General features: G+C 42.4%; 1 protein-coding gene across 4 annotated transcripts in view; it reads left to right on the top strand.

The window, feature by feature from the left end:
• Positions 1 to 2,083: 2,083 nt before the first annotated feature.
• Positions 2,084 to 25,114, top strand: part of SEZ6 (seizure related 6 homolog) — a 951,365-nt gene continuing 928,334 nt past the window's right edge. For 2 of the 4 annotated variants that reach the window (XM_073667912.1, XM_073667911.1), the window contains exon 1: positions 2,084 to 2,540. In XM_073667912.1, the coding sequence (XP_073524013.1) occupies positions 2,489 to 2,540 (52 nt within the window). In that variant the 5' untranslated portion in view covers positions 2,084 to 2,488. The remainder of the gene's footprint in view (positions 2,541 to 25,114) is intronic. The other 2 variants (XM_073667915.1, XM_073667914.1) reach the window with 1 other exon arrangement.

Genomic DNA, 25,114 nt, shown 5'->3' with positions numbered 1-25,114 from the left:
ACATTCAGAGTGGGAACCCAACGTCCTGGTTTCCCCCAAATAACTGGCTATACACTTTAGTAATAAACCACATTTCTATATTGTTCTCATTCTATCGGGATTATAATAACAATGGAAGGCACATTGTATACTCGCTCTTAAGACTTCAAGGACCACTAGCATTCTAAGAAGGTGCACATTGTGATTTATACATGCCATGCTTCTCAGACTTTTATCTGGATATGACTCATGTGCCTATGACAAAAAAGTGGCGTGAATATGTCAGAAAATATGACACCGGAGACGAGCAGCAGATTTATCAAACTATTGTGCCATATTTCCCTAAAATACCATCTTCTCTATACAATTGTTCCGCTTAATTAATACGTCACACTGCAAAGTGGCCATTGTAGGTCACACATGTACGAAGGCATTAAGTCAAATGGAACCGACTCTCTAAGTGTAAGAAAAAGACAAAGATAATTGCCTACATAGCACTTAAGGCTTTTCGACCTATGACCTTAAATAAGACTTGCAAATATGGCATTGTGGTTGCCGACATTTTCAAGCACTTATCAGTCAACCTTGTTAAATAGCATCAGCCGGCGTCTACCAGCAGGCTGATGACAGGGAGCAATAGCTTACCATAAATTCACCAGCACTGTAAATGTATAAAAAGTCAACTTTAGGTTTAACATTTTTTTTTTATCATGGTAAGTTAAATATATTAATTGCATAAAGCATCCAAAATATTACTCATTATTTATTTGGTGAATATATATATTTTGACACAAATCAATATTCTATTGAATATTATTGTGCCTCGGACAAGATGGACAGTGATGATGCTCATTTAAAGCTATGTTCACAATGGAGTGTAGATTAGCATGAAAAAAATATTACAGAGCACCCGCACCAATGTTATTTAATAGGGGAGTCCAGATAACCTTTTGTTGACATGGATCGAATGTAACCATTAAAAAAATTGCAGCATGTTCTCACGTCTTCCGTGCTCTGGATGAGATTCACCTATTCAAGTTTATTGGGGCACATAAACAAAAAATCAGATCCCATACAAGTCAACCGTATTGGATCTGCTGATTTTTACGGATACATTGCCATTCTAAAACTTTGCAAACCGTATTTGATCTTGCAAATTTTATTCGCTGCTGATGTATTAAAAGGATGAAAAATACAGTTGTTTGAACGCAGCCTAAGAGCTCGTGCATATGGCCGTATTTTCGGTCCGAGTGTGATCCGACAAAACATCGGATCACAGTTGCACCATTGTTATTCTATGGGGCCGTGCACATGTCTGATTTTTTTCCGCGTCTGTCCGAGGGAAAAATTGCAGCATGCCTGAGCTTTATCCGATATTCGGATCGCAGTGGGTCAAGCAAGTCAGTGAGTCCGTGGAAATCTGAGTTCAGTCCGATTTCCACAGACTGATAGAATGGAGATTGTTTAGTGACTCCTGCATTGAGCAGGGGGTTGGACACGATGACCCTGGAGGTCCCTTCCAACTCGAACACTCTATGAGAATTTTTTTTCTGTCTTCTCATCCGAGACACTATGATCACACTTTGATCAGAGTGTGATTTGCATAATCTACCCGACTCTCTCAGATGAGAGAATATACACTCGTGTGACCCTAGCCCTAAGGCCACGGCCCCACTATCAGTATATGGTCAGTATTTTTTCTCAGGAGTGGGAGCCAAAACCCAGTGAGGAACAATCAGAGAAAAGCTATAATAGAAACAAGTCACCAATTCTGCATTTATCACCCACTCCTGGTTTTGTCTCCCATTCCTGAGAAAAAATACTGACCGAATACTGATAGTGGGGCCATGGCCTAATAGTGATGATGGTCTAATGATAATACTAATAGGAATCACAATGAATAGGATTCACAAGGGTTGACACTGTATATGATGATGCATATGTAATAGGCAGGGATCAGTGAGCTCTAATGAACGGATCAGATATTAACTGTGTGCGTGCTGCTCTCTTGGAATGATCGGTGATTGGTAGCAGGAGTCCGGCATTGCTGCTCATGTAGGAGCTGTCCATTCCAGGCGCTTGCTAGTTAAAGCTATTCCTAGTGCTGACGCTAGGCGCTGTCCGTGGTGCTGAAGGCTTCTGGAGGCGCTGAGAAATCTAGAGGCAGGCAAGCAATCGTCTCCCAGCCAGCAGTGAAATGTAAGCTTCTCCTCACTACAGCTGATTGCAATTACACCAACAAACAACTGCCAGCCTCTGCCACCAGAGCCACAACAAGCTATTTCTTCCTGTCCTCTTTTATTTGGGTAATTGCTTTTTTCCCTCCCCTCTTCAGCCAGCACTTCCAGCACAGGGTGCTTCTTCTTTCAATGCAGCTCGTTTCCACAGCTTGAACAGTATATGTGTCTGCTTCCAAAGTATTAGGGAAACCACACGCACACACACACAGAAGGTAGAAGACAAGAGGCTGTTTAAAGAGACTGAGTAATAAGGAGATAACCCCAAGACCATGTATGCTTTGTGCTTTATGTTAGCAGCTATGGTGCATATCCAATCTCAAGGTAAGAAGAACTCAGTCATTTCATTTTCTGCTGTTGAATTATGCCTGTCAAGTAGCCATTCAATTTGTCATTGTTTGAAGACCATGCCGGTGTAGAGGTCAGTCCATCCCAGATTTGTAGACCTTTTTTAGGCTTTAGAAAGTCACCGAATGTCTTCCAGTTGTCTTAAGGTTTTGTTGGAAGTCAACTGAAGTTTGTTTATTCCCAGTGCCTTTAATTATTGCCATACTTCTCTAAACATGCTTGACTAATGCCTTTCTGTAGCTCACCCTTTAGATTAAAAATGAAAAATTGGATTTCAGCGGATGCCTATGTCCTTGACAGATATGTCTATTGTAAAAGTAAAGTGCCTGGGGTATCTCATAATTACTTCTTTTCGATAATCTCATTTTGTTGGAAATGAAATGCCATTTAATCATTTGCCTTGAAATAATAGAATTTTTATGCCGCAATTCGTTTCAACAATGAACTCTGCTCCCACTCTGGTGCACAATTAATTAAGTTATTGGCAAATGATTTACCTCATTTGTGAAATATTACATCCTGTTTTTTTTTTTCTAGTTTTTTATGGGATTTCCCAAGAGTTCATATGGTTCTTGGAGAAAATGAGTTAGGATGGAAACAATTTAAAGAATCTTGTAGAAGTCTGGATGTCAAAGTTTTCGAGGAGTTTCGAATAAGACTAAGTTTGTGTTTATATCATAAGTGTATGGGAGGGGGCCAATATTTGTTGGCTGACTTAACCTGGACTTATGGCATTTTGTTATTGTCCTCTTATAAGTCTATATCTCTCTTGGATAAGAATGCACTACTCTCTCAGGACACTTAGTAACATGACTGCTCTGCAACTTTTGTATTATGTCAACTCTCCTTTGTGTACAAATTGGGTTGTTTCATGCTTAACCCCATTCCCTTCTGTTTCTCAGGCTATGCGTATTCGGTTCTTTTATACTTTCTTGACAAAGTTTTATCTCTCACCCTTCTTGTGATACGTTTTTGCATTTTCTTGAACTTACTGATGGATTTTACACCAGGTGAACTCAACTGAACCTTAGTGGCACCTAAATGGGTCCAATTCATACATAATGTACTTAGGAAGATGTGGTATATCTAAGCGTTCTTTACTCCTCAAGCTCTGATTTATTTTAATTTGCTTATTTTTGTTACTTTATTAATGAATCATGTTACAAACCTTGGTCTCAATCCCGTGACCTTTCCAGCTGTTGCAAAGTTGCATTTCTTTGAGAGTTACGTGATGTTGAACACCAAAGCTATTATATATTAAAATCGCGTCGCATAATTTGGGGTCATTTTAGTAGCCCACCGTCTTGAATGGCAAATTAAAAAGCCTCTGCACTTTCAAAGTTGGTTTAACCTCTTAAGAAGTTTTTAGCATTCTCATTGTCCATACAAGCCGGAAGCCCCTTCATATCTTCATTTAATGTGATAATATTATTTTTCTAACCGAAAACTATAAATCATCATTTGTGACCGCTTGTATATTCTGTCCCGTGTGGTTAGTCTCACTTTACTATGGATGTTTCTTCTCTCTTGTAAAAATAAGAGTTGACAGGAGACCAGCAACTTTACCTATGACTGGGAAAACTGTGTAATGGGATGTATTTCTGCTGCACCTTTCTGTACCAGGCCAGGCTTGGAAATACAGTTTGCTTTGAAAATAAACGTCTCGAAAACATATATTTTGGATTTGATCCTTCCTGTTAATATTCTAGTGTGTTCTTCTTTTTTTTTTCCTTTAAAGTTAAATGCTTTTGCTTTTTCATGTACTGGAACGCATTTAAAATACATCCTTCAAAGGAGATGTGAAATTAGTATCCTTCTAAAAATGTAATAACCCAAGAAAACAGTTGTCAGTCAGAGTATCAGTTGTGTGTAATTTATTAGTCTCTCTGCCAGCTCAGCTTGGAAAGCTGATTATGAACACACAGTAAAACAATTTTCAGAAAGAATGCTGGGCATATTAGTTAGACCAATAAACAGGAAGCTGGTGTAATAGAATTCCCCAAAACATGATTACATTTCAGAGTCACTTTGGAAGGAATACATAGAAAATTGGGTTTGTAGTCCTCGCCCTATTGCTCAATGCACTTGGCAGAAGTCTGTGTGATAGATGCCCTGTTTATTGTATATTAAAATGTTCAGTGAATGTATATACTCAGGACATTGATCCGACACTTGTTCCTTGTGTAGATTTATTTAATGCAAATGTTTCTAAAACCATCAGTACTTTGGTAACAGATCATTACTATGGCTATTTACTTCCAATATTACTTCTTAACATTGTTTTGCCTCTTTATAGACGTAATGCACTCATGCTTATTAAATAGGCCATGCATTTCCCGAGCTTAACATTGCAAACTTGAATTGGGAACTTTGCTTGGAAAAAAAAATATGTTCAGTGAATCTTCCATGAATGATCATGCAGCTTCTTCCTTAATGACTTGTGACCCCTCTAGTACTAGAAATTGATACCCAGAGCTTAAAGGGGTTGTCAAGAGTATATAAATTCTTGTTGTAATAGCCCAGACTTCCTAGAAAAGTTAAGAATTAATGTACAATGAATCCCACAGTGCTAGCAGTCATTCTGGGCTCTCTGGCCTCATTCTCTACACACCGAAAGTGGCTGCTCAATCACGGGATGCTGTGGTGATCTGCCGGTAATTGACTGAGGCGGCACTTATACCCATTTCCTGAAGGTATTCTAAAATGGTGTAATTGGGAATAAAATTTCTACTGCAGCAAAATAATTTATTAAAAATCCCTAAATCTAAAATTGTGTAAATACAAAAGTTAGCTATTTTGTAGATCTGAAGCCTCTGTCACTCCAGCTCTATTTTTCGCCCAGAGCTGCCTCCTCCTGCTTGACTGATGGCCTCGATGATGTGCCTTAACAATTGTTAGGGTAAGGCAATAGTTCCCCCTTAAAAGCAATGTGATGTAATGTTGTTAGTCTTCCTAATTTTTTAATATAAGTAATAAAGATACAGGAGCAGCACAGTGGATTAGTGGTTAGCACTTCAGCCTGGCAGCGCTGGGGTCCTGGGTTCAAATCCCACCAAGGACAACATCTGTGAGGAGTTTGTATGTGCTCCCCGTGTTTTTGTGGGTTTCCCCCGGGTTCTCCGGTTTCCTCCCACATTCCAAAGACATACTGGTAGGGAATTTAGATTGTGAGCCCCAATGGAGACAGTGCCCATAATGTCAGTAAAGTGCTGTGGAATTAATGGTGCTATATAAGTGAGTAAAAATAAAATAAATAATTTGAAACTATCTGGCAAGTACATAATTTTTCAGTGAATATTTTTGAAGTAGATTTGTACTACATAAACCTAGTCACATTGTGAAAATATTCCTGTATGCTGTGTGACTTCAGTAATATGAGCCATCAGTCAAGCAGGAGGAGGCGGCGCTGGTGGGGAATTGAGCTGGAGTGGCAGAGGCTTTAGATCTACCATAGGCATTAGCATATCAATTCAAGTGATGATTTCTCAGTAATGGAGGAACATAGTGGCCATGTAAAGGTATTGCTGGACTTGTCTTTGAAAGAGCTACATGTCTGTATATAAATATTTTGGGAGTGAAGCTGACAGATTCTATTCAAATGGTTTCCTACAATGCTTTACACATCTGTGACAACTTTTACTGGCAAGTTAGTGATTATGTAGATTGCCCATAAGCCACTATATACTCAATAATTTGCACCTGTTACTGTACTATTACCATTTCTAAGTTCATGATGTGGTCCTGGGTTATATCTCACACACTAATCCTTCACCCTCCACAACATCTCAGGTGGCCCCGTTTCCACTGCCTTGTGGCTTTTTAACGCCATTTGTCTCTATCACATGCTCCCCTTTTCATACTAACCCTTTTTTCTTCTATAGAATCACAATTAGAGATGAGCGTTGTTCTACTCGAACTGTTCGCCAATCTCAAATTCGAGCTGTTTTGGGCGGTGTTCGAGCCGGTCGGCGAACACGAACAATTTGAGAAAAATTCGGCTGTTCGAGGTTATGTTCGATAACTGTTCGTGCACCAAAATCATAACTGGATTTTTTCTCAGTAATGATGAAAATTAATGTTAATACGCAGTTTGAGTGTACAGCGGGGCGGGGGGAGGGGCAGGGGATGGATCTCTGCAGGAACAATGAAGATCTCCATTTTTTTTTCTCTTTCCCGCATTTACAGTGGGGAGGTGCAATCTGTCAGCCTATCAGCAGCGCACACACGGAGCGAAGTGCTTTTTTTCACACAAGCAAGGGCATGTGTGATTGGCAGTGTATGTCACATGTCCTTGCCCTATAAGACCAAGCCATTTTCCCCGTCGCCACCATTTTCTCACTGCTGCAGCTGCGTGTTAGACGGCACCGCTGTTGCTGTGTGCGCTATACCTTGTTAATTTCAAGCCAATTTTCGCACAAATATACAGATAGCTTGGGAGTAGGGAATAGTTGTGATTGCAGTCCTTTTAAGGACTAGGTTACAGCATTTCCTACGACTTTTATCAAGCAGGTCTGTGCTCTTAAATAGATAGATTGTGGGAGTAAAGACTAATTGTAATTGGAGTCCTTTTCAGGACTAGGTTACATCAGTTCCTATCAGTTTTTGCCAGGCAGGTCTGTGCCAGTGCTGTGCAAGTTTTTTTCACAGCATTTGGCTGAATCTAGCAAAGCTAATCCTTTTTGGCCTATTGCAGAGTGTGTTAGTCAGTGGAGTAGCCTATCTGTGTTGCAAGATATACCACCTGTGTATAGAATGCCAATTTTTTTACTGCACCTAGTGAAGTAAAATCTTTTGGGCATAGCATCATTCTATTAGTCCATCTATACTGACCTCCATCAGGTTGCAAATTAAAAATAATTTTTTTCTGCATCTAGCTCTGAAAAAATATTTGGGCTTCTAGCAGTGTGTGGGACTTGGTCTATTAGTCCATCTATACTGACCTCCATCAGGTTGCAAATTAAAAATAATTTTTTTCTTCATTTATCTCTGAAAAAATATTTGGGCTTCTAGCAGCGTGTGGGACTTGTTCTATTAGTCCATCTATACTGACCTCCATCAGGTTGCAAATTAAAAATAATTTTTTTCTGCATCTAGCTCTGAAAAAATATTTGGGCTTCTAGCAGTGTGTGGGACTTGGTCTATTAGTCCATCTATACTGACCTCCATCAGGTTGCAAATTAAAAATAATTTTTTTCTGCATCTAGCTCTGAAAAAATATTTGGGCTTCTAGCAGTGTGTGGGACTTGGTCTATTAGTCCATCTATACTGACCTCCATCAGGTTGCAAATTGAATAAAAAAAATTTCTGCATCTAGCTCTGAAAAAATATTTGGGCTTCTAGCGGTGTGTAGGACTTGGTCTATTAGTCCATCTATACTGACCTCCATCAGGTTGCAAATTAAAAATAATTTTTTTCTGCATCTAGCTCTGAAAAAATATTTGGGCTTCTAGCAGTGTGTGGGACTTGGTCTATTAGTCCATCTATACTGACCTCCATCAGGTTGCAAATTAAAAATAATTTTTTTCTTCATTTAGCTCTGAAAAAATATTTGGGCTTCTAGCAGTGTGTGGGACTTGTTCTATTAGTCCTTCTATACTGACCTCCAGCAGGTTGCAAATTGAATATAATTTTTTTCTGCATCTAGCTCTGAAAAAATATTTGGGCTTCTAGCGGTGTGTGGGACTTGGTCTATTAGTCCATCTATACTGACCTCCATCAGGTTGCAAATTAAAAATAATTTTTTTCTGCATCTAGCTCTGAAAAAATATTTGGGCTTCTAGCAGTGTGTGGGACTTGGTCTATTAGTCCATCTATACTGACCTCCATCAGGTTGCAAATTAAAAATAATTTTTTTCTTCATTTATCTCTGAAAAAATATTTGGGCTTCTAGCAGCGTGTGGGACTTGTTCTATTAGTCCATCTATACTGACCTCCATCAGGTTGCAAATTAAAAATAATTTTTTTCTGCATCTAGCTCTGAAAAAATATTTGGGCTTCTAGCAGTGTGTGGGACTTGGTCTATTAGTCCATCTATACTGACCTCCATCAGGTTGCAAATTAAAAATAATTTTTTTCTTCATTTATCTCTGAAAAAATATTTGGGCTTCTAGCAGCGTGTGGGACTTGTTCTATTAGTCCATCTATACTGACCTCCATCAGGTTGCAAATTAAAAATAATTTTTTTCTGCATCTAGCTCTGAAAAAATATTTGGGCTTCTAGCAGTGTGTGGGACTTGGTCTATTAGTCCATCTATACTGACCTCCATCAGGTTGCAAATTAAAAATAATTTTTTTCTTCATTTATCTCTGAAAAAATATTTGGGCTTCTAGCAGCGTGTGGGACTTGTTCTATTAGTCCATCTATACTGACCTCCATCAGGTTGCAAATTAAAAATAATTTTTTTCTGCATCTAGCTCTGAAAAAATATTTGGGCTTCTAGCAGTGTGTGGGACTTGGTCTATTAGTCCATCTATACTGACCTCCATCAGGTTGCAAATTAAAAATAATTTTTTTCTTCATTTAGCTCTGAAAAAATATTTGGGCTTCTAGCAGTGTGTGGGACTTGTTCTAATAGTCCTTCTATACTGACCTCCAGCAGGTTGCAAATTGAATATAATTTTTTTCTGCATCTAGCTCTGAAAAAATATTTGGGCTTCTAGCGGTGTGTGGGACTTGGTCTATTAGTCCATCTATACTGACCTCCATCAGGTTGCAAATTAAAAATAATTTTTTTCTGCATCTAGCTCTGAAAAAATATTTGGGCTTCTAGCAGTGTGTGGGACTTGGTCTATTAGTCCATCTATACTGACCTCCATCAGGTTGCAAATTGAATAAAAAAATTTTCTGCATCTAGCTCTGAAAAAATATTTGGGCTTCTAGCGGTGTGTGGGACTTGGTCTATTAGTCCATCTATACTGACCTCCATCAGGTTGCAAATTAAAAATAATTTTTTTCTGCATCTAACCCAGCCAATAGTTTTGGCCTAATACCACAGTTTGGCCACTCAGCTCTGCTCGGTTACCATCCATTGTTTTTTTGTGCAAACAACTCCAGAGTTGTGAATTAGTTAACCACCAAAATGAGTGGAAAAAGGCCTGCTGCTGGTGGAAAGGGGAATAGGCGTGTTGGGAAGGGGAAAAAAGGTTGTGTCCGTGGGGTAGGTGCAGAAGAAAGACCATCTTCCAGCCAAACTAAAATGTCTACTTCTTTTAGCGGACAATGTGATAAGATCCCTTTCTTACGGCCACGCCAATCGCTACAAATTCCAGATGAGGCACAAAAACAGCAGGTGCTTCAACGGATATCAAGTGCTCCTTTAAGTGGGCTCTCCTCCACATCAACTTCAACATCACAAATACTCCAGTCCTCAAAGGTGTCACCCAAATCGCACTTGCTTCCTCACAGCTCCCAAATCTCCAGCTGCCCGTCTGAGTATGAGGTAGAACAGATGGTTGAGTCTGCAGAGCTGTTTACTCATACTATAGCCTGGGAATCAGAGGTCGACTCCAGCGCTTCTGTGAATCCAGACGAGGAAATGATCTGCACTGATGCCCAGAATCTTTATGAGTCGGATCCAGGACCAGACGCAGAAGGTTCTGACCATAATGTAGACCCTCATTCCCAAACTGTAACTCCTGTTGGTGGAGACAATGAGGAAGACGATGATAAGACTCAAATACCTGATTGGAGCGACAACTTTAGTTTTTTGTCAGGGCAGGAACAGGTTGGCTCTGAGGACGACGGGTGTGATAACGCACAGGGTGATGATGATGAGGTCGGAGATCCCACTTACTGTCAACCCACAGTCAGCCAAGAGATGAGGTCAGCAGAGGAGGTGGAGGAAGATGCTAGTGACGACGAGGTCAGGTTGCGCCTTCCTGGACAGAGACGTAGTACTGGAAGCACGTCAACAACTGCATCCTCAAACACAACTCTGCCTCTCACCACAAGTCGTGGTGGCTCTTCAGGTCGCATGGGTGCTAAGCCTTGCATAGCCTGGGCATTTTTTCAGATCGATAAAGATGACCCAACTCGTGTTATCTGTAACATTTGTCAGCAAAAGCTAAGTAGAGGCCAAAAAATACATAGTTTGAGTACTTCATGCATGAACCGGCACATGGACATGAAGCATAAGTTGCAGTGGGAAGCTCAGTGTGCTACAATGCGGCCTAGCCGGCCGGGCCAACCACCGTCTGCCATATCTTGTGCATCCGCGGCCTCTTCATCCTCTGTGACTGGGGGGACAGCAGTCACACCTGTTTTGGGGCGCAGACCTGCCACCTCTTTACTCGCAACAGCCAGCGTGATTGGCAGGTCATCATTTTCTTTGGAGGTGGTAACACCAGCTGGTCTTGAGCGCTGTCCGACATCGATAGCACCACCTTTGGATCAAGGCAACCTAACATGTCCGCCTGCATCTTCCTCACAGACCGGCAGTTTGCCGGGGACACCCTTATCAACCCTGTCTAAGCACAATAGCCAGCCCTCGGTCCCTCAGATGTGGACAAGTAAAAGACCATTTCCTCCTAGCCATGAGAAAGCTAAGAGGTTGAATTTCACCATCTGCAAGCTCTTGGCTACAGAAATGCTGCCTTTCCGCCTGGTGGACACAGAGGATTTTCGAGACCTTATGTCCGTCGCAGTGCCCCAGTACCAGATGCCCAGTCGGCACTACTTCTCAAAGAAAGGTGTGCCTGCGCTCCACCAGCATGTCGCACACAACATCACCGCTTCTTTGAGAAACTCTGTGTGTGACAGGGTGCATTTCACCACAGACACTTGGACGAGTAGGCATGGACAGGGGCGTTACATGTCGCTGACTGGGCACTGGGTAACTATGGTGACAGCAGGACAAGGGGCTGCTGTCCAAGTCTTGCCGTCCCCACGAGTTGTGCGTCAATCCTCTTTATGTCAAAGTTCCTCCACTGCTTCTGCCTCCTCAACCTCCTCTCGGTCTTCCACCTGCACCCAAAGCCTGTCTGGTCATGCCACAAGCTTTCTAACTGCGCAGAAGGGATCCTGCACACCTCCTTACTATGCTGGCAGTAGGGCTCAACGTCATCAGGCGGTTTTTACATTGAAATGTCTGGGAAATGTGAGTCACACAGCTGAGGAGTTGTGGTCAGCTCTGGAGAACCAATTTCATGAATGGTTGTCTCCACTGGACCTGAAACCAGGGAAGGCCGTGTGCGACAATGCTGCAAACCTGGGTGCGGCCCTTCGCCGGGGCAATGTCACACACGTGCCTTGTATGGCTCACGTGTTGAACCTGGTTGTCCAGCAATTTTTAGCCCACTATCCCAGACTAGATGGCCTTCTGCAGAGGGCACGGTCGCTGTGTGCTCACTTCCGCCGTTCGCATCCCGCAGCTCAGCGACTTACATCTCTACAGAAGTCGTTGGGCCTGCCACTTCACCGGCTAAAATGCGATGTGCCTACCCGGTGGAATTCAACTCTGCACATGTTGCAGCGACTGTGGCAGCACCGACAAGCCCTGGTGCAATACGTTCTGACGTATAGCCTGGGCCAACGAGATTCAGAGGTGGGGCAAATCACGCTGGAGGAGTGGTCTCAGATCAGGGACCTATGCACCCTTCTGCACAGTTTTGAAATGGCGACGAAGATGTTTAGTGCTGACGATGCCATTATCAGCATGACTATTCCGGTGATTTACATGCTGGAGCACATGTTAAACAGAATTCGGAGTCAGGTGGTGGCACAAGAGGAGGTGGAGGAAGTAGAGGAGGAGGAGTTGTATGCGGAAGGGCTAACATCTGCAAGGTCCAGACGGTCGGCAGCACCAAGGCGGCAGGCATGTGAGGGTGGGGGAGATGATTTTACCAGGGCGCATGGTAGCAGCCAAACTAGTGAGGAAGGTGCAGGAGCCCAGGAAGAAGTGGAGGATGAACTGATGGAAGACTCATCAGATGAGGGAGACCTTGATCACATTTCTGTTGTGCGAGGTTGGGGGGAGAGGACAGAGGAAGGAAGCATGATTGTTACCTCGCCACCAACACAACAGGGACTTGGTGCTCCTGGATGCGCAACACACATGAGTGCCTTCTTGCTGCACTACCTGCAACATGACCCTCGAATTGTGAGAATTAGAAATAATCCTGACTACTGGGTTGCCACACTGTTAGATCCCCGGTACAAAAGTAAATTTGCAAAAATTATTCCTGCCATAGAAAGGGATGCACGCATGCAGGAGTATCAGCAGAGACTGTTGCAGAATCTTACATGTGCTTTTCCACAAAATACCAGTGGTGCACGTAGTGAATCTCACAGTTCCAACTTGCCAACCGTGGGACCGTCAAGTGTTCAGCACTCAAACCGTAACAGAACCACAGTATCTGCTGGTAACATCAATTTTGCGGAATCATTTCACCACTTTTTTAGCCCATCCTTTGCAAGGCCACAGGAGACAAGAAGTCTGACACATAGTCAACGCCTAGAGACGATGGTACAGGAGTATCTCCAAGTAAACATTGAAGCCACGACTGTGTCACTGGACCCTTGCTCTTTTTGGGCTTCCAATCTGGATAAATGGCCGGAGCTAGCCACTTACGCCTTGGAGATCTTGTCATGCCCCGCAGCCAGCGTTCTGTCTGAACGTGTGTTCAGCGCTGCTGGTGGTGTGCTGACAGATAAGCGCACGCGGCTCTCCACTGATAATGTAGACAGACTCACGTTCATAAAGATGAACAAATCATGGATCCGAAACGACTTTTCTACCCCTGTGTCATCCTGGGGAGAGTAAAAGCTTGATGATTGGTTAAAATCACCCTACCAACCGTTTTAAGCTTTCAAATTACTAATCATGTTTATCTGTATCTTGACTGGAAAATAATTTGGGCTTTGTAGCAGTGTGCAGCACTGATCCTATTAGGCCATCTATAATAAGCTTCACCAGATTTAAAATTAAAAATAATTTTTAGCTGCATCTAGCCCGGAAAATAATTTTGGGGCTCCGAGATGCGCAAGACACATAAGTGCCTTCTTGCTGCACTACCTGCAGCATGACCCTCATATTGTCAGAATTCGAAGTAATCATGACTACTGGGTTGCCACACTCTTAGATCCTCCAAACTTTTCGATCAACCTTTTCATTTTAATAAAGACCAAAAAAATGGTCATTTTTGAAATTATAAGCATTAGCAGGTTGTTAGAAACTGAAATCAAACAGTTTTCAACTCAAAACTTTATTCTAGGTGATGTTACATTTTCACATAGGACCCCTTGTTCGAAAGGAGCTTCTGAACTCTCTCGTCCATTGAATTTGTCAGGTTTTGGATGGTTTCTGCTTCAATTGTTTTGCATGAGGACAGAATACCCTCCCAGAGCTGTTGCTTAGATGTGAACTGCCTCCCGCCATCATAGACACTCCTTTTAATGATGCTCCAAAGGTTCTGAATGGGGTAGAGGTCAGGGGAGCATGGGGGTCACACCATAAGTTTGTCCCCTTTTATGCCCATATCAGCCAGAGATGCAGATGTTTTATGTGCAGCATGAGATGGTGCATTATCATGCAGAAAAATAATCTTGCTGTGAAATACACGGTTCTTCTTCTTGAACCATGGCAGGAAGTGCTGTTTGAGAAAATCCACATACATTATGGAGTTCATCTTTAGCGCCTTCAGGGATCCTAAAGGGGCCGACAATCTCTCTCCCCATGATTCCAGCCCAAAACATTACTCCACCTCCTCCTTGTTGGCGCTGTAGCCGTGTTTGCGTGGGGTGTCCATCAACCAGCCATCCTCCACTCCATTCATCTGGACCATCGAGCGCTGCACGGCACTCATCCGTGAACAAAACAGTTTTGAAATCAGTCTTCATGTAATGTTTGGCCCACTGGAGCCGTTTCTGCTTGTGTGAAGTTGATAGAGGAGATCGACAGGATGGCGTATGCACAGCTGCAAACCTCTGAAGGACCCTGCATCTTGTTGTTCGGGGGACGTTGGAGGCACAAGCAGCTTCAAAAACTTGTCTGCTGCTATGACAAGGCTTTTTTGCCGCTGCTCTTTCAACCTGACGTAATTGCCTGTAGGAAAGAGTCCTCAATTTGCCCTTATCAGCACGCACACGTGTGTACTGTGAATCAGCTACATACTTCTTGATTGCCAAGACACTTCATCCTGATCATCGCACAATGTTGATTGTAGTCATGCCTTGACCTAAACACTCCACAATTTGTTGCTTCTCAGCAGCCGACACATCCTTTTTCTTTCCCATTTTGGCAGAAAATGTAGGCTGCTTAATAATGTGAGACAGCCTTCTTAAGTAGTCTTGCCTTTCATTGGACACACCTGCTAAACTAATTAGCACAGGTGTCTGCAATTGCTTACAGTGATATAAAGAGCCCTGACACACATCACCATCAATGAGTTTAACTGACAAACAAACAAATTCTTCCCTTATCACTCCTAAACACTTTTTGCATAATAATTTGGAACGCGGTGTACATGTGCTTTTCTACAAAACACCAGTGGTTCACGTAGTGAATCTTACAGTTCTAACTTGCCAACCGTGGTCTGTATGGAATTGTTCAATAAAGGGCCCAAAATTAAGATAACATAGATGGGAGAGGTCTCTATGAATAGGAATTCCTAAGTATTTGATACCCTGTGAGGGCCAGGCAAAGGGAAAGTTGGACTGGATGGAATCCTATATGGATTTAGGGAGGGAGACATCGAGGGCCTCAGACTTCGCTGCATTGATTTTAAAATTTTACCATGTAACAAAGTGATCTATTTCAGCCATAACAGCAGGGATGGATATATGTGATTGAGTGATATATACTAGGACATCATCAGCAAATAGAGAGCACTTGTACTCGGTGCCTCCCACCTTAATCCACCTAATATTGGGGTTATGGCGAATTGATGAGAGCAGGTGCTCCGTCACTAGGATGTATAAGAGAAGGGACAGAGGACATCCCTGCCTTGTCCCATTGGTGATTGTGAAAGGTGATGAAAATGTTCTGACGCACCCCCTGGGCCTTGGGACACCCGGAGCCGGACCCTTTTTGGTGGATGCTGGTGGTTGTAGTCTTCGTGGCGGCGATCCGGTTCCGTGGCTCAGGGCGGTCAAACCAGTGGCGGAACTATTTATGTGGTTTTGATGTTTAAATGTCCGACTACGCCACCCGTGGATTGCGGTCAGAGTGAACCGCCGCTACAGGGCAGACCGCTAAGGCTGGTGTTGTGGGTGCAGCAGAGCGTAGCATAACTCCCCACGGGAGGAGTATAGCCTCAGGGCAGTGTATGCGGAGGATGGGGGTGATGGTGCAGGGCAGCAGCAGTAATGACACGGAGTCAGTGATGCAGTTCAGGGCCTTTACTCACAGTTCTTATTATCCAGACCACGTCTGCAGGTAACGGCTGCCCACGTCGTACTGTGCTCACCAGGTGAGGGGCTCAGACAACTCCCAGATAACTTTGGAGCGCTTCACAGGACCCCCTTTGTGTGTCCTTTGTCTGGCCTTTCTTACCAACACTTCTGTCCGGCTGCCTCGGGCCTCCTCTTGGTAAACTTGGCGCCAGTTTCCCTGACCCTATGTGGTGCCTTCCTCGCGGGTGGAGCAAGGGGCTGCGCCACATAAAATGTCAGAGCCTCCGGTTTCTAGCTGAGGGTCGTTTCCTGCCTCCACTAGTTCGGGGACCGGTCTCCCCCTTTGGCCTGACCCCTCCACGCAGGTGGATTCGGGCGTGCGGTGGCGACTCGCCCGTCCGCACCCCTGGGATCCCTTCATTCCTCGTTCCTGGAGCCTTCTCCGCTCCTCTTCCTTCCTTCTCCCTCTTGCAGGCCTGGGCCTCTGTTACTAGGCCCGCCTCCGGAGCAGAGCTCATGCAGAGCCCCTGCTCCCTGCCACTTCTGCTCAGACTTCTCTGCACTGAACTAAGATGGTGCCCACCTTTTATACTCCCTTCTCAATGCACCCAGGAACTGCTTCCTCCCTGCTCCTGCACTGCAGGGTTCCCCTTCCTCAGTGTTCCCTCCCCCCACTCCAGCCAGGGACAGGGACTGTCGTGCCCATCTCAGGGGCATATTGGTCGCCCTGCCCCACGGCAATGTGGTGTAATGCATGCAGGTGTCGGGTCCTGATCCACACTCCATCCTTATCTGAGAGTGAGATATCACACCTCTGGGTGAGGTGCAATACGTCTGTAGCAACCGAGCCCTCGGTGCTACAGTTCCATTTATCTTCAGCCTAGGTGACGTATTGTGATACAGGGCCGTGATTTTGGCTATAAAAGGGTCCCCTAGACCCCTACCCCAAGCTTTTTAAGAGAATCATATATGGCGTGCCAGGAGACTCTATGGAATGCTTTCTCAGCATCCAACGAGAGTATCTACTTACAAATTTTTAACTGCATCTAGCCCAGGAAATACTTTGTGCCTAGTAGCAGTGTCTGCTAGTCAGCGGATTATCCCGGCTGTTAAGCAAGCTACACCACCTGTAGTTTGGACACTTAATTTTTTCAAAGGAAATGCTTCGGGACCACGGGATAGTCAGTGAAGAGCATCAGGAGGCACCCCAAGGCATAGGGGCTGGGACTGGCACTAGGATGCCTTGCGGTGGACAGCCGAGCTCGATCCTTATAAAAGCTTTTTAACTGCAGCAGCTTTAGTGGACGCTACTGGAGCTGGAATTACGCGGCTGCTGGCATGAGACTTGCCCTCCAATAGATCCTTGTAAATGGATTTAAAGTGTATTCATTCAAATTAGAGGGACAATTTAAATTAAAAAGCTTAGAGCTGCCTCCACCACAGGGGGGCTCTCTCGACCCACCAGCGGACAGGCACCAGTATTGGGAGAGGGGGGCTGGCCGTCAGGGTTCACCGCGGCTCTGGCACAAACCCGGCGACACGGAGGTGGCACGGGCAGGAGCGGACTGGCCGTCTCGGCTTCTCACTTTTTGGATTTTAGAAGGGCATGACATGCCTATATCTGTGTCTCCCCCTCCTTTTACTCCTCCACCTCTTTTCTTTTCGCATGACTATATGTACTTGTCACTTTTCCATGTGTTAGTTGTGTCTTCTGAGCAGTTTGTCAGCTTTTGGACACCTTTGAAGGTGTTTTCTATGTGTTTCTATGTGTTTTTGTTTGCCTGCCATTGGTTTTAACGGTGTTCGAAGGTGTTCGACGAACAGTTCGACGAACAGTTCGGCGAACACACGGGTGTTCGACGAACCGAACCGAACTCGAACACTACGGGGGTGGCTCAACACTAATCACAATCTCTATATCTTAGCTTTTTTTCAGCCACAGTTACATATTACATGAAATTTCCACCCATTAAAATATTTAAGAGGTGGTAGCGTCTTATAAATGGTTTTACGCTCAGATGTAAAACAGCACAGTAAGGCTTATTTGAGGAGATGGAATAGAAAATCTGTACAGAAATATTAATAGTTTTGTCTTGTTTGAAGAATGGCCTGAATTATTAAGTTCTTTAACAATAAAAGTTCATCTCTGGTCCATTTATAAGAATAAGAAGAATACTAAGATGTTCATATTTCATATATGAAAGACTTATAGAATTGTCTGCACAGTGGGAAGTATAATAAACATGTCTTTCTTCCTGATGTACAGAAGGTGTTGTATACCCATATTATCCATACCATAGGTAGGCTCTGTTCACACCAAGTCTTTCCTGCTCTATTGTGCCCCAGACATAAGTAGCTGTAAACTTATATAATTGCATACAGTGTGTTTTTCTTTGACTCCCATGGAAAGCAAACCGATGTAGCAGCTGTTACCTTGACATCTATGACACACTATGCTGATGGTGTACGGCACTTATACTATTTGCCTAACGAGAAACTGATTGAAATGGAACATGTAGATTGCGCAGGGTGATCCATTATTGCTCTAGTTGGCCGGCTCTCATAGTAGCCTTGCTAAAACTACATTCTGCATGTTATATAGAAGTTTCAAGCAAAAGTCCAGCATGCTATTCTACTAACTTACAGTAACATGGCTAATGTTCGTCTAGCCACGCTATTCGTGTAGTGCATGCTAAAGGGTTTTTACCAAGCTATTAAGTTGTCCTCAAGCTATATAATAAGAAATAAGTTATTGATCCCTGATGGTCTGAGTGCGCATATCCACAGTGATCCCAAGTACAAAGTTCTGAAGAGCTTGGAAGTCAAGGAGCTTCACTCCATTCATTCTGTATAGGACTGTTGGAGAAAGCCAAGTACATACCACCTTCGGCAATCCCATAGAAAATGAATGGAGCTGAGTCTTTGGCCTTCAAGGAAATGTGTCAGTGGAATCCACCCACCTAAGCCGTCTATATGGGCATGCAAGTTATAGGAAGGTGAATAAAATGATACCTTGATATCTGCAATTTGATGTTTTATTCCAGAGCAATCCATGTTATCCTTAATATGTAAATGAGCTTTTAAGATCTATGGACCGGACATAGTTCTCTCAGAGATTATTTTTTTTATGAAAGGAGGCCTCACCAGTGTAAGACATGTAGATCAAGAGAGCAGACTGTCAGTCATTACATGTCTCACACTGGTGTACTGATGCATATACAAAATGTAAACCAAAAGGACATCATTTTGGCATAATACAAGCCATTAGAACTTTCTCTACGGTCTTTGCGTGGAAAGAGTGATCCGGCACCATCAAAAAACCCTTTTTAGAGGATACTGAGAGAACGCAACATCTGACAATTGGGATATTGTGGTGCTCAACCCAAGAGTGAAGTTAAACAATGTCTATGGGAATTGAAAAGGTGGCACTCACCATCCCTTTCAAAAAAACTTTTATTCACATTGTGTTTAAAGCGTGGATGCAGGAGGCTGTGGGCAGTGCTGAGGACGACGGTCGTTTGTCATATAGCAATGCTTCAACAGGTCCTGATATGGAATGACGTGTCAGGACCCGTTGAAGCGTTGCTATACGCGAAACGGCCATCGTCCACAGCGAAGCCCAGAGCCTCCTGCATCCACACTTTAGACGCAATGTGAATAAAGGTTTTTGTTTTAAAGGATGGTGAGTGCCACCTTTTCAATTCTGATAGACATTGTCTCTATATGGTCATGGTAATCGTATGCATAAGATCATTTACCAACACAACATATTGTGTATACAAACTCTACAGCCCAAATCTATAGAGAAGTCTAAAATAAAATATGAAGCATTAAAGAAATTGAATGTGACAAGAATAAGGTTTATTAAAATCTTGTATTTTCTACTATACAAGTCATTTTCAAACACTAGATATGTATTTTTTTCCCCAAAGCCCACACATGAACCCGCATGAGCTACGATATCCTGGCAGAGAAAAAAAAGAATGTACTGTGATTGAACTGGATTCCAAGAAACAAGTGTAGACGTTGTTTTTAAAGTCTAGAACTTGGCACCGCTCACACCCTTTGGGCACGTGTTGTAGTTTAGTTATGGCAATTCTGATACAATAGCATTTCTTTGTCTCATTGTTATTTACTGAAGGCAAATGGGGAAAGGTAAAATTGATTATGTTTCTGGAAAGACGCATCTCAGCTAGGACAAATTTGATTGACGTATGATTGGGTTTGTGGGGAGATTGGTGGATTATCTTGTAGTGCTACACTAATTGTATTTGATAAATGCAACATTTACCCTTCAGTGATCAATTATACTTATGTTCCTCCAAGCAGGTTTAAGACTAGGAGCATGGATTACATTACTAGGGACATTAATGTCTGTAAAATATTAGTGGTATTTAACTGATACATTACAATAGTAGATTATATAATTTGATATCAGGAAAAACTTTTTGTTGTTATCCAAGCTGATTGACATTAAAGAGGACATAGATTTATGCTTTAGTAAATGCTTCTATTCTGAAAGAAGTTGCCCGGTTGGAACAAGTTATCACTTTTCTTTTAGATCAGTGTGTGGGTCAAACTACTGGGTCACTTTTATCCCCATTATGTCCAATAGTTTATTATAATGAACAGTTGCACCTGCTTTGGGCCCCCCTTACTTTTTGGACCCCCCTTACTTTTTGGACCCCTGTGCTGGTGCTCATGTAGAAAGGAGCTGAAGTGCACACTCACTGCTCCAACATTCCCTATGGGGCTGCTGGAGCACTGTGTCCAGCACTGTGTCCAGCGTTCTCTGCCCACCCCATAGAGAATAATTGGAGTGGGGGTCAAGTGTTTAATTTTGGTGATTGGTGGAGGTTTTAGCATTCGGTCTACCACTAAAAGTTATCCTGTGGATAGGTAACAACTTCTTCCAAATGGACCAACTCTTTAATGAATAATAAACCTTAGAATTTTGGATATTTAAGTCCCTCTGTTATTCCGCTTGGAAATGTGTGAATTAATTGACAGCTTTCCCACCCCATTTGTCAATAGGAAATCTCACTATACAGAGCGATAGTGCCTACAGTCTGAGATACAGCCTTTTGTAAAAGGTAATGGTAACACTCAGTCATTAGTTTATTCACAGATTTCCAGGAAGAAAAACAGAGTATTAGCACAATGCAGAATTATTTTAAAGAAGAAATTGTTATTTTATTTGAAAGGCAAGTACAGTCATGACCAAAAGAGTTGACAGAAAATGAAGTATTTCTCCCAGAAAATTATTGCAATTACACAAGATTTGTTGTACACATGTTTATTCCCTTTGTGTGTATTGGAACAACACAAAAAAACAGAGAAAAAAATGCAAATTGGACATAATTTCACACAAAACCATAAAAATGGTCCAGACGAAATTGTTGGCACCTTTCCAAAATAGTGAGCAAACAACTTTGTTTCAAGCATGTGATGCTCCTACAAACTTTCCTGTGGCAAGTAACAGGTGTGGACAATATAGAAATCACACCTGAAACCAGATAAAAAGGTGAGAAGTTGACTCAATCTTTGAGTTGGGTGTCTGTGTGTGCCACACTAAGAATGAAGAACAGAAAGAGGATAAGAGAACTGTCTGAGGACTTGAGAACCAAAATTGTTGAAAAATATCAACAATCCCAATATACATTAACAAACAGAGACTGGTCCTCTACAAAACTTCCTTCTGCAACCTTAGGAATCAATTTAAGGATTATACATATTTCTGGCTTCAGATATGGGTTAATGCGAGAGCATTGAAAGTACATTAAGTTGTAACTGTGAATCAATCAACTACACATTTTTATCTTTAATTTTATGTCTCAGATGGGTGACTTAATCACTAATCCAGATTATGTAATGAGGCTGAAAGCTCCAAGAACACATGAAAGAGATGTGGTTGTACAAACTGCAGCACTATCTGAATGTGTACAGTAGGGTGTATCTAGGTGGGTATGTTAGGTTTAACCTATGGTCGGTTTTATGATATTGAATAGGTCTACATTATTGTACCATGTACTAACCCTGAAGCTGTGCTGAATTTTAACCCGAGGCACAAAAATCTAAAATGACTGAAATTTCTGACACAGATTAGTGTAACAGTAAATACATACAGCATAAAGATCAATTCTCCAAGATGTAATGGTCTTGGTTCTAATAGAAATCACAATGGGTTAAAAAATCAAAAGTCATGGGTAATACTATAATTAAAGATTGTAAAAAATAATCTAACAGATTTATATCTTCTAAAATCCTAATAAAGCGGCTAGCAGCCAAGTGTGCACAAATGCTATGTAAAAAATGCATGAACAGTTGATTCCAAAAAAGGCCCTGATGTCTTATATCATAAGAGGATATTTAGGTTCTCGTGTGTAGTTTAAGAGGGCTGCAATAATAAAATATGAGGCTAATTAAGGCTGAAAAATACTACATTCATGTCACGATTTAGTATCTATGGTAAATCCAGCTTATTTGTGGACACAAAGGATAGATATGTTATTGCTTTGCTCGTATATCTTGTACAACTGTGTTGGTTTAAAGGGTTGTCCATGTTTTGCATGCAAGTCTGCAGTCACGCTATGTGACTGTAGACTTGTGAATCCTCATACCGCACATAGCGTGCTGTCAGGTTTCTCCAGCGATTGTGCCAGGAGCGGATCATCATGTGACTGCAAGAATGCGATATGCATACTCCCGGCCACATTCCGACTAGACGTGTGCTGCTTCACTTAATGCATGTAAATTGAGCAAGGGCACACATGTTTAGTCAGAATGTGGCTGTAAGTATGCTTATCACATACTTGAGGTCTCGCTACCGGCACCAAAGAATCCTGACAGTGTTTGCTGTACAAGATGTAAGGATTCACACTTTCGTGCCAAACCTGGACATCCCTTCAAGTGCTTGTTGGTTGCAATCATATTTTCCCAAGGGTAATGCTTTTATGCAATGATCTCACCTTCGGACACAGGACTACTGCACCATTGAACCTGTGGATTATTAGAAGGGAGTCTGTTATAACAAAATGACTGCTGAAGCCATACACAGACTATCAGTGCACCAGCGTCATGGCCAAGCAGTTCAGTGAACCTTCCCACCTACAGTAATTATTTTTAAGAGATGAGCGAATCTTTTGTAATATGAATTCCCCAAAAATTCAACTTGGGGTGAGGAAGCTTGCGTGAATCTTAATACTGGAAAGCTTGTAATTGCTCAGAAATACATGTGGGGGAGTGAAAGAGAGAGGGAGAGAGAACCCCGCTGACCATAAGAGCTTGCACTCTACAGCAGAGAAAGAGAGCGAGACAGAGAACCCCGCTGACCATAAGAGCTTACACTCTACAGGAGAGAAAGAGAGAGAGAGAGAACCCCACTGACCATAAGAGCTTGCAGTCTGCAGCAGAGAAAGGCTTACCCAGTGACTTTGGTGATGAAATATTATGCTAACGAAAAAACTATGCTCCAGGGGAGGCCCGTACAGCCACGCAAAAAGACGTTAGCCCAGTTTTTGATATTTCAGCAGTGTGGGAAATGGTGCTGGGCACGTTTTTTTTTTTTTTAATATTCAAAAGTCTGATCCTCTCATCTCTTCTTTTGCATGCATCTTCAACCTCCTATGCCTCCTGTAAAGCCAGAACTGTAAATAAAAAATAGAACCGTGGAAAAAGATGCAAAACAATAGTGCATTAAGCTCCTGTGCTTGGTTTGAACAGTCATTTTGTGCTGACAAGCTTCCATTAAAGGGTTAGTCCAAAACCCAAAGGTTAATTTCAATTAATAAATCTTTAAAAACGAATAACTTTTGTAACAATACGTCATTGGGAGGGGGAACATCCCGACACTCCCCTTGCTTCATTTGCCACCCTGAAATTAAGTAACATCAGTGATGCTTGTTTCAGGGGCTGGTCCCTGCTCTGTTCCTGCGGTGTCACCCTTGTGTAGTGTCTTCCCCTGTGCCCTGTCCGATCTGCTGTCGGTGTAGATGAATAGTAATAAGCCAGCAGTAGAGCAGTGTCACTATACCCGGTGTGCAGGAGGACTAGCGCTACCCCCGCTGGTGACGTCACTGGTCTCTGTCGGGCATAGTGAAGCCGCTCTACTGTTGGCTTATTACTATTGATCTATGATGACGCTTCGTTTCAGGACAGTAAATGAAGCAAGGGGAGTGTTGAGATGTCCCATCCCACCCCCCTCCCGATGACGCTTTGTTTCAAGGCGGAAAGGGGAGTGACAGCAGTTTCACCCAGCAGATGACTATTTGTTTGTGTATCCCATCATGCACTGGGATTCTAAAATCAATCGTTATAGGAAGTGGTAATATAAACCAGAACCCGGAGTTGCAGTACAGATTGAATGGTGGGGAATTTTACCATGACTTGAATTACAAAAGTTATTAGTTTTTAAAGATTTATTAATTGAAATTTACTTTTGGGTTTCGGACTAACCCTTTACACTATATTTTCACATATAATCAGTTATCTATCAGTATAATGGTGGCTAGTACAGAATAACATGTTACATTTCCCTTGTACATCTGGAGAACTCATTTAATACCAATCATTATTCACATCATTAACTATTATATGTTAATCGTTAAAGAGGACCTGTCTGCTCTCCTGACAAATCTAGTTCAGTAAATATTTGTATTCCCCATAATATAATAATTTAAAAGGATCTTTTCTAATTACTCTGCGTTGTACCATTCCTTTTATAATTCTTCCTGGAAATGTATAATTATATTCTCGCCTTAGGTGTGTCTTTACACAATCTGACAGTATCATTACTGATTGGACAGTGTCAGATTATGACAGGGAGACACATCCATATGGTAACACCCATCAGGAATTTCTAGGAGGAATAACAGAGGAATGTCACAACAAAGGAATCTAAAAAAGTAACTCCTATTTAGTTATGAACAAATCTCACAATTTTTTTAGGGGTAGATTTGCTAAAATTGTCCAGCAGATTTGATTCTGTCAAGTTTAATTCAGTCCAAATCAAACATATCAGAGGATGGTTTAAAACAACCATCACCTGTCCTAGACCTGGCTGTCACCGGTGCTGGTCCAATACACACAAAGGAAATAAACATGTGTATAACAAAACATGTGTAATTGCAATAATTTTCTGGGAGAAATACTTCATTTTCTGGAAAAATTTCAAGGGGGCCAACTAGGGATGAGGGGATCCATGGAAGTTCGGGTTGGCAGG

The sequence above is a fragment of the Phyllobates terribilis genome, unplaced genomic scaffold (genome assembly GCF_046119375.1).
Source record: "Phyllobates terribilis strain yellow unplaced genomic scaffold, ASM4611937v1 Scaffold_2__4_contigs__length_985480577, whole genome shotgun sequence".
Lineage (NCBI taxonomy): Eukaryota > Metazoa > Chordata > Amphibia > Anura > Dendrobatidae > Phyllobates > Phyllobates terribilis.
This window is presented reverse-complemented; position numbering and strand designations above follow the sequence as displayed.